This window comes from Staurois parvus, unplaced genomic scaffold (assembly GCF_062004578.1).
Source record: "Staurois parvus isolate SC_StPar_1 unplaced genomic scaffold, SC_StPar_1.0 ptg001185l, whole genome shotgun sequence".
NCBI lineage: Eukaryota > Metazoa > Chordata > Amphibia > Anura > Ranidae > Staurois > Staurois parvus.
The window spans coordinates 405,001-415,643 of record NW_028318981.1 but is presented as its reverse complement, the minus strand read 5'-3'; the positions used below and the strand labels follow the sequence as shown (position 1 = coordinate 415,643).

The 10,643-nt window shown below is 45.9% G+C and overlaps 1 protein-coding gene across 1 annotated transcript in view; it reads right to left on the bottom strand.

Moving 5' to 3' along the window:
• Nucleotides 1-6,303: 6,303 nt before the first annotated feature.
• LOC149438513 (whey acidic protein-like) overlaps nt 6,304-10,643 on the bottom strand; it is a 28,283-nt gene continuing 23,943 nt past the window's right edge. The window contains exon 5 of the mRNA XM_089659767.1: nt 6,304-6,462. Coding sequence (XP_089515893.1) covers nt 6,458-6,462 — 5 coding nt within the window. The 3' untranslated portion in view covers nt 6,304-6,457. The remainder of the gene's footprint in view (nt 6,463-10,643) is intronic.

Genomic DNA, 10,643 nt, shown 5'->3' with positions numbered 1-10,643 from the left:
TTCTATCTGATGTATTTCTCCATATAATTTTTCCTGATGGCGTTTCCAGTGGTGCTGTCCATATTTCTAATATTATGTTCCTGACCCATCAACGCCTGGACACCACTAGACCTCTGAAGGTACGCTGTGGTATCTGGTACCAAGCCATTGGTAGCAGGTCCTTCAGGTCCTCTAAATTGGGAGGTGGGGCCTCCATGGATCAAGCTTGTTTCTCCAGCACATCCCACATATGCTTAGTTAGACTGAGAGAATTTTGAGGCTCAAACTCGTGTTCCTCAAACCATTCTTGAACCATGTTTGCAGTGTGACCGGATGCATTATCCTGCTGAAAGGGGCCACCACCATCAGGGGATACCGTTTCCATGAAGGGTTGTGGCTGGTCACCAACAATGTTTAGATAGGTGGTACGTGTCAAAGTAACATCCACATGAATGGCGGAGCCTAGGTGTCCCATCAGAACATTGCCCAAAGCATCACACTGCCTCCGCCGGCTTGTCTTCTTCTCATACTACATCCTGGTGCCATCTCTTCCCCTGGTAAGTGACGCACACACCCTGTTCAAGCCATCACTTACCTGCAATCACCACTAGAAACAGTAGTGCCCCTAGGAGGATGGATAGAGTCACTTCTATCAGTTTCATGTCCGCGGACTGGAAGGAATATCTCTCTTCGGTGGATGAAATATAAATATTTATATCCTAATCTTAAAAAAACAAAAATGTGGTCAGCACCTCAAACCTCCGATTAGACCTTACCCTTTCACAATAGGTGGATACATTTTCTTCCATCAGCCAGCTTTCCAATTGTTTACCGCCGGTTTTGTTCTGGTGTAATTACCCAGAACGCTGTATTAAAGCCTCTGGTCCCAGGCACTCTGCAATATATAAAATAAGAAGTGCTGAAGGGGTGTGACCGCCTGTCAGTCCTGTCGTCTCACCATTAACCTCCCACATGCTGCTGCTCTTCCATATACAGTACTCCTCTAGGAAGCATTTGCAGGATTCTCCTATGGCCTATATTGCAGTACATGTTAAAGCCACCAACAAGGTCAAAGTGACCCTTCTCCATTCATGTCTATTGAAGGGTTTGGCCTTTGGCTGGTATTGGAGGCATTACAATGTGTATGAGCCTGGAATGCCTCATACAAAAGTCTACAAGATATAAGTATAATCGGGATCACAGTGTTGAGAGAGTTAATGCAGAATATTGGTGGTGAACCCATGACTGAATAGACATCACCTGACACATGCATCTGTTTCCACATAAGATTCTCCCTGCCCATTTGTGTCTCCATGAGAAACTCTCTATACATTTGTGTCTCCATCAGACACTCCCTATACATTTGTGTCTCCATCAGTGTCTCCCTGTCCATTTGTGTCCCCATCAGAGCCCCCTGCACACTTGTATCCATCAGAATCTCCCCATACATCTGTTTCCCCATCAGAGTCTACCTACCCATTTGTGTCCCCAACAGAGTCTCCCTGCCCATTTGTGTCCCTATCAGAGCCCCCTGCACACTTGTATCCACCAGAATTTCCCCATACATCTATTTCCCCATCAGAGTCTACCTGCCCATTTGTGTCCCCAACAGAGTCTCCCTGCCCATTTGTGTCCTCAACAGAGTCTCCCTGCCCATTTGTGTCCCCAGCAGAATATCCCCAAATATCTCTTCCCCATCAGATTCCCTCTGCCCATTTGTGTCCCCAACAGAGTCTCACCAATCATCTGTTTCCCCATCAGATTCTCCCTGCCCATTTGTGTCACCAACACAGTCTCCCTAAACATCTGTTTCCCCATCAGATTCTCCCTGACCATTTACGTCGCCAACAGAGTCTCCCCAAACATCTGTTTCTCCATCAGATTCTTCCTGCCCATTTGTATCCCCATCAGAGTCTCCCCAAACATCTGTTTCCCCATCAGATTCCCTCTGCCCATTTGTGTCCCCATCAGAGTCACCCTGCCCATTTGTGTCTCCACCAGAATCTCCTAAACATCTGTTTCCCCATCAGATTCTCCCTGCCCATTTGTGTCCTCATCAGAATATCCCGAAACATCTGTTTCCCCATCAGATTCTCCCTGCCCATTTGTGTCCTGATCAGAATATCCCCAAACATCTGTTTGCCCATCAGATTCCCTCTGCCCATTTGTGTCCCCATCAGAGTCACCCTGCCCATTTGTGTCCCCACCAAAATCTCCCAAACATCTGTTTCCCCATCAGATTCCCTCTGCCCATTTGTGTCCCCATCAGAGTCGCCCTGCCCATTTGTGTCGCCAACAGAGTCTCCTCAAACATCTGTTTCCCCATCAGATTCTCCCTGACCATTTACGTCGCCAACAGAGTCTCCCCAAACATCTGTTTCTCCATCAGATTCTTCCTGCCCATTTGTGTCCCCATCAGAGTCTCCCCAAACATCTGTTTCCCCATCAGATTCCCTCTGCCCATTTGTGTCCCCATCAGAGTCGCCCTGCCCATTTGTGTCTCCACCAGAATCTCCTAAACATCTGTTTCCCCATCAGATTCTCTCTGCCCATTTGTGTCCTGATCAGAATATCCCCAAACATCTGTTTCCCCATCAGATTCCCTCTGCCCATTTGTGTCCCCATCAGAGTCACCCTGCCCATTTGTGTCCCCACCAAAATCTCCCAAACATCTGTTTCCCCATCAGATTCCCTCTGCCCATTTGTGTCCCCATCAGAGTCGCCCTGCCCATTTGTGTCGCCAACAGAGTCTCCTCAAACATCTGTTTCCCCATCAGATTCTCCCTGACCATTTACGTCGCCAACAGAGTCTCCCCAAACATCTGTTTCTCCATCAGATTCTTCCTGCCCATTTGTGTCCCCATCAGAGTCTTCCCAAACATCTGTTTCCCCATCAGATTCCCTCTGCCCATTTGTGTCCCCATCAGAGTCGCCCTGCCCATTTGTGTCTCCATCAGAATCTCCTAAACATCTGTTTCCCCATCAGATTCTCCCTGCCCATTTGTGTCCTGATCAGAATATCCCCAAACATCTGTTTCCCCATCAGATTCCCTCTGCCCATTTGTGTCCCCACAGAATCTCCCAAACATTTGTTTCATCATCAGATTCCCTCTGCCCCTTTGTGTCCCCCTCAGAATATCCTCAAACATCTGTTCCCCATCAGATTCTCCCTGCCCTTTTTTCCCTTCAGAGACTACCTGCACATTTGTGACCCCATCAAAAACTCCCTATACATCTCTGTCCCATTCGGAAGGGCCCCCCAACACTTGTGTTCCCATTACCGTTCAGTGCAGAACTGTTGCACCCCCCAGCTCCCACAGTTAAATTCAGTGTCCTTTACTACTACCATTTCACATACAGCATGCCTGTGTAACAGCGGAGCAGGGAGGTGCAGTAGGTCTGCACTGAAATAATCTGTGCTTTGCCAGCTTTCTCTGGTTGTGGGACATGTGATGCACACCCTGAATGCCTGTCAGTATGCAGAGCAAGTCCCATAACTTGAGCAGGGACCATCCCTGCAGTCAAGGAATGCCTGGAAAAAAAAGGTTTTAGTAGGCCAGATGTGGCCCGCAGACCGTACTTTGGAGACCCATGCCCTAGACATAAATGAGAATCCCAGCCCCACTGCAAGGGATTATTTTTTTTATTTTCCTGGAGTTAGAGTTGAAGGAAAAAAGGGAAAATTTTAAAGGGCAGTGAGTTTCACATTTTGGGCTGTGAGGACAACTAGTTTGCAGAAGACAAGAAAGAGGCCATCTAGGTCAACAATCTCTTAATTGGGGTCAGGGGGAGTTTGATGCCATTGTCATCTTTATGAAATGCCATTTTAACATCTCCACCTTGGCAGTTTGACAACAATATACACCTTCAGTTACGTAACCCAAAGGGTTAACACTAGTTCCAGACTTCACAGCACTATGGATTGGATTACCGGGGAGAAGACAAGAAAGAAGCCATCTACTGTAGGTCAACAATCCCTTAATTGAGGTCCGGGGGAGTTTGACGCCATTGCCATCTTTATAAAATGCCATTTTAACATCTCCACCGTGGCAATTTGACAAAGTGTCGGAATTACCTGTGTGGCCAGGGTAGGTTTCTGACACTCGTTACGGCTAAAGAAGCCACCAGCTGCAAAACATCTCCAACATTACAGAACAAGGGGAGTTTCACAAACTTTCACACCTCCCATGTTCTTGTACAGCAAACATCTGGGTGAAGGTGTCTCCACCGTGGCAACTTGACAAAGTGTCGGAATTACCTGTGTGGCTGGGAGTAGCTTCCTGCCACTCGTTACGGCTGAGGAAGCCACCAGCTGCGAAACATCTCTAACATTACAGAACGAGACCAGTTAAAGGTGACTAACTAGTATTAGAAAGAGGCCATCTACGTCAACAATCCCTTAATTGGGGTCGGGGGGAGTTTGACAGCATTGTCATCTTTATAAAATGCCATTTTAACATCTCCACCTTGGCAATTTGACAATGATATACACCTTCAGCTATGTAACCCAAAGGGTTAACACTAGTTCCAGACTTCACGGCACTATGGATTGGACTAAAGGGGAGAAGACAAGAAAGAGGCCATCTACGTTAATTGGGATTGGGGGGAATTTGATGGCATTGTCATCTTTATAAAATGCCATTTTAAGATCTCCACCATGGCAATTTGACAACAATATACACCTTCAGCTATGTAACCCAAAGGGTTAACACTAGTTCCAGACTTCACAGCACTATGAATTGGATTAACCAAGGGCAGTTTCTCAAACTTTCACACCTCCCATGTTTTTGTACAGCAAACATCTGGGTGAAGGTGTCGGTATTACCTGTGTGGCTGCGGTAGGTTCCTGACACTCGTTAGGGCCGAGGAAGCCACCAGCTGCAAAACATCTCCAACATTACAGAACGAGACCAGTTAAAGGTGACTAACTAGTATTAGAAAGAGGCAATCTATGTCAACAATCCCTTAATTGGGGTCAGGGGGAGTTTGACACTTTTGTCATCTTTATAAAATGCCATTTTAACATCTCCACCTTGGCAATTTGACAAGGTGTCGGAATTACCTGTGTGGCCAGGGTAGGTTTCTGACACTCGTTATGGCTAAGGAAGCCACCAGCTGCGAAACATCTCCAACATTACAGAACAAGGGGAGTTTCACAAACTTTCACACCTCCCATGTTCTTGTACAGCAAACATCTGGATGAAGGTGTCAGTATTACCTATGTGGCTGGGGTAGGTTCCTGACACTCGTTACTGCTAAAGAAGCCACCAGCTGCAAAACATCTCCAATATTACAGAACGAGACCAGTTAAAGGTGACTAACTAGTATTAGAAAGAGGCCATCTATGTCAACAATCCCTTAATTGGGGTCGGGGGGAAGAAGGGGGGGGGAGTTTGACACCTTTGTCATCTTTATAAAATGCCATTTTGACATCTCCACCTTGGCAATTTGACAACAATATACACTTTCAGCTATGTAACTCACAGGGTTAACTCTAGTTCCAGACTTCAGGGCACTATGGATTGGATTAACTAAGGGGAGTTTCACAAATGTTTACACCTTCCATGTTCTTGTACAGCAAACATCTGGGTGAAGGTGTCGGTATTACCTGTGTGGCCAGGGTAGGTTCCTGACACTTGTTACGGCTGAGGAAGCCACCAGCTGCAAAACATCGCCAACATTACAGAACAAGGGGAGTTCCTCAAACTTTCACACCTCCCATGTTTTTGTACAGCAAACATCTGGGTGAAGGTGTCAGTATTACCTGTGTGGCTGGGGTAGGTTCCTGACACTCGTTACGGCCCAGGAAGCCACCAGCTGCGAAACATCTCCAACATTACAGAAGGAGACCAATTAAAGGTGACTAACTAGTATTAGAAAGAGGCCATCTATATCAACAATCCCTTAATTGTGGTTGGGGGGAGTTTGACACCATTGCCATCTTTATAAAATGCCATTTTAACATCTCCACCTTGGCAATTTGACAAGGTGTCGGAATCACCTGTGTGGCCAGGGTAGGTTTCTGACACTCGTTACGGCTAAAGAAGCCACCAGCTGCGAAACATCTCCAATATTACAAAAGAAGGGGAGTTTCACAAACTTTCACACCTCCCATGTTCTTGTATAGCAAACATCTGGATGAAGGTGTCAGTATTACCTATGTGGCTGGGGTAGGTTCCTGACACTCGTTACGGCTGAGGAAGCCACCAGCTGCAAAACATCTCCAATATTACAGAACAAGACCAGTTAAAGGTGACTAACTAGTATTGGTTATACTACGACCTGGACTCATGAGAATGTTCATAGATATCAAAACCACACAGAGAAGATTGAAATGGTTATTTATTAGTCATTGATATTAGTCATTTATTAGTAATTATTAGTCATTGACAGAATGATGCCCCACCACAAGGGAAAAGAATTAACGCCGTTCCCATCAATTGGAGCATCTTGAGACTTGTCCCGTCCTGCTGTGACTTCACTCTGGGATGAGGAGAAGATGAAGGTAGACATGAGCAATATAATGCCAACACATTACCAGTCAATATGTCACATAGAAGCGTTCTTACATGAAAAATGGACACATTGTATTTCAATTTCGGGTGGACACTATGGGGTTGAATGATCCTCCAGCTTCTTATATCAGAGTTTCCACCCACAATTATGAGACTTCCCCACTGTAGCTTGTAGACTTGAAAAAGAAAGGAAGGAGCACACGATGTCCGAAGAAAGGCAAGTTATAGGTAGGTTTAAAAGGCGGTTTTTGAAAGCAACATGTACATCAAGCCAACACGTTTCAGGGGAAAGGACTGCCCCTTCTTCAGGACTGTTTATGCACGCTATTAGATAGGAATGGTTCCCAAACTGGTATATTAATGGAAAGATTTCAAAGCAGGCTGACAGAGTGCAAGCTAAATTTGCAGAGGCAGCAATCTCTCCCATCTAATAGCATGCAGAAACAGCCCTGAAGAAGGGGAGTCCTTTCCCTCGAAACGTGTTGGTTGCTGTACATGTCACTACTTTCAATAAATGCCTTTTAAACCTACCTAAAGCATACATTTCTTTGGACATCAGGCACTTCTTTCTGCTTCTTCAAGTCTACATGTGGAAATGACCATAGGGCCATGATGAAAAGGTAGCAGCTTAAGACCCAAGAGGGTTCACAGGCACCATCCACCATTGGGCACAACCTACTGGAAGGGATTTCTTCCTACTCGCCCACACAATTACCCACCCATTACCAGTGACTGATCCAGTCAGTCCAGCGCAGTTTCCCGCACAAATCAGATGCCACCAGGGCTTTTTTTTAATCAGAGGATAGGTGCAGGAACACTCCTCTGCCCCTACCCTGCTCTGAGTACCATTCCTTGGTTCCACCCCTACCCACCTTCCAGTCCGCCCCTTTTAGAGAGGATGGAACCAAGTATCATTTTGTGATGCTAAATAATTTGTATGGAATTTGTTCATTTTAACAAGAAAAGCAGTAAAATAGATCCCCTGCAGCCAGCAACAATAGATTCCCCAGTAACAATGGACCCACCCCAGCAACAATAGATCCCCCCCACAACAACAGACTCCACCAGCAACAATGGACCCTTCCCCAGCAACAATAAATCCTCCACACAACAATAGATTCCCCCAGCAACAATGGACCCCACCCCAGCAACAATAGGTGTCCCCAACAATGGACCCCACCCCAGCAACAATAGGTCTCCCCAACAATAAACCCAACTCCAGCAACAATAGGCCCCCGAACAATGGACCCCACCCCAGCAACAATAGGTCCCCCAACAAAAGACCCCACTCCAGCAACCGTAGATCTCCTACAGCAACAATAGACCCCCCCCCCACACAGCAACAATATACCACCAACAAAATGTAATTCCCAGAAACAAAAGATCCTCCCCAGCAGAAACAACAGATCTCCCAGCAGCCAGAAACCTCTCCCATCAACAGTAGATCCCTACCAGCAACATAAGACCCCCCCCCAGCAGCAATAGCCCCCACCAGCAACAATAGACCCTCACACAAAAACAGATCCCCAGCAGCCAGCATCAATAGATCCTCCAGCACACGCCACACTTCTTGCCATTACATACATTCAGTGCTGGAGGTGCCAGATCTGCGTTCTGCCGCGTTCTCGCTGAAAAAAACCCTGGTTACCAGTGTAGCTTGTGTCTCTGCTTCTCCTTCACAGCCCCTCCACCAGTAAGGACATTCCCTTTAACCACCTCCCGCCCACCAAAAAAGGAAATGCCGGGAGGGTGGCGGTTCTCTTGTTCTGGTAGGATGTCCTATGACATCCTCCTACTCTAGCTGTGCATGCGCACCCTGGCTATTGGTGTCCCTAGGACACAGTGGATCACCGATCACAGTAAAGAGCTGATGACGAAGGCTTTATCATGTGATCAGCTGTGTCCAATCACAGCTGATCACAAGTAAATAGGCAATGTCGGTTATCGGCAGTCCTCTACCTCACTGACAGTGCGTGAGGAGAGGAGACCCGGTAAGCGGCATGTCTCAGAGGGGACATCTACACTGATCATCAGGGCACTGATGATCAGTGTAGCCCCATCAGTGCCACTTGTCGGTGCCCATCAATGCCAGCTGTCAGTGCTCATCAATGCTACATACCAGTGCTATCAGTGCACATCAATGCCACATATCAGTGCACATCAATGCTACATACCAGTGCACATCAGTGCCAATGATCAGTGCCAGTCAGTGTTGCCTATCAGTGCCACCTATCAATGCCCATCAGTGTCGCCAATCATTGCCGCCTATCAATGCCAGTCAATGCCACCTATCAGTATTCTTCAGTGCCCATCAGTGCTGCCTAAGAATTCCAATCAGTGCTGCCTATCAGTTTTTGTCAGTGCCTATCCATACCGCCTAACAGTTCCAATCACTGCCGCTTATAAGTGCCAGTCAGTGCCGCATATCAGTGCACCTATCAATGACCATCAGTGTCGCCATACAGTGCCACCTATTAGTGCCAGTAAGTGCCACCTATCAGTGTTTGTTGTTGCACATCAGTGCTGCCTAACAGTTCCAATCAGTGCCACCTATCAGTGTTCATCAGTGCCCATCAATGCCGTCTAACAGTTCCAATCAGTGCCACCTATCAGTGTTCATCAGTGCCCATCAGTGCCGTCTAACAGTTCCAATCAGTGCCGCCTATCAGTGTTCATCAGTGCCCATCAGTGCTGTCTAACAGTTCCAATCAGTGCCGCCTATCAGTGCCATATATGAGTGCTGCCTGTCAATGCCCATCAGTGCCACCTACTGTATCAGTGCCCATCAGTGCAGCCTTATTAACGCACATCAGTGAAGGAGAAAAATTATTTACAAAATTTTATAACAGAAACTAAGAAAAATCTTTTTTTTTTTCAAAATCGACTTGAAATTTTGAATTTCAAAGTTCGAATTTAGAATTTCTTTTTTTTATTCTATTCTATTCTTTCATTTATATTCTACTCTATTCTATTTTTTTTAATTCTATTCTATGCCTTTATTTTATATTCTAGTCTATTCTGTTCCATTCTATTCTATTCCTTTATTTTATATTCTCTTCTCTTTTTTTTTTTTAAATTGTATTCTGATTTATTCCATTCTATTCTATTCCTTTATTTTATATTCTCTTCTAATCTTTTATTTTTCAATTTTATTCTGATTTATTTCATTCTATTCTTTTCTATTCTATTCTATTTTATTAAGCAGCCTAAGTAAGAATCATCTTATTTTATTATTTATTTATTACAGGTACTTATATAGCGCAGCGCTTTACATATATATTGTACATTCACATCAGTCCCTAACCCTCAAGGGGTGTACAATCTAAGGTCCCTAACTTACATTCATACATACACATACCAGGGACAATATAGACAGGAGCCAATTACCTAGCAGCATGTCTTTGGAGTGTGGGAGGAAACCGGAGTACCCGGAAGAAACCCACGCAGGCACAGGGAGAACATGCAAACTCCAGGCAGCTGGCATCCTGAATGACATTGGATCTACTTCGGAGGACGTTTTTGTTTTCAATAAAGGACTTGTCAAAGACCATTTTTTTGTGAATGGGTAGTGGTACCATGTACTCCATATGCATTCACATGAGGGGGGGGGATCTGGGAGCCCCCTTGTTAAAGGGGGTTCCAGATTCCGATAAGCCCCCTGCCCGCAGACCCCCACAACCACCGTCCATGGTTGTGGGGAAGAGGCCCTTGTCCTCATCAACATGGGGAACAGGGGCTTTGGGAGGAGCCACCCTGCCCCAAATCACCCCCCGTGTTAAGGGTATGGGACCTGGGATGGTTCAGGAGGGGGGGAACTTGCTCGTCCCTCCCCCCTTCCTGACCTGCCAGGCTGCATGCTCGGATAAGGGTCTGGTATGGGGGGGACTTCCCGCCATTTCTTTTTTAATCTTGGCATGGGGTTTACCTTCAAAATCCATACCTGACCTGAAAAATTTGGTATGGATGGGGGGGACCATTTTTTTTGCAAAATTTGTAATTGCCTGAAATTCTTTTTACATTCAGCTCTCAGTGGGGAACCCCGCTGACAGCTGAAACATTAAAGAATGTTTCACTACTAAGATACTGCATGACTTCATCATAGAACTCCAGATGCTGGATTTTTGTAACTGAGCGGGATCACACCACATG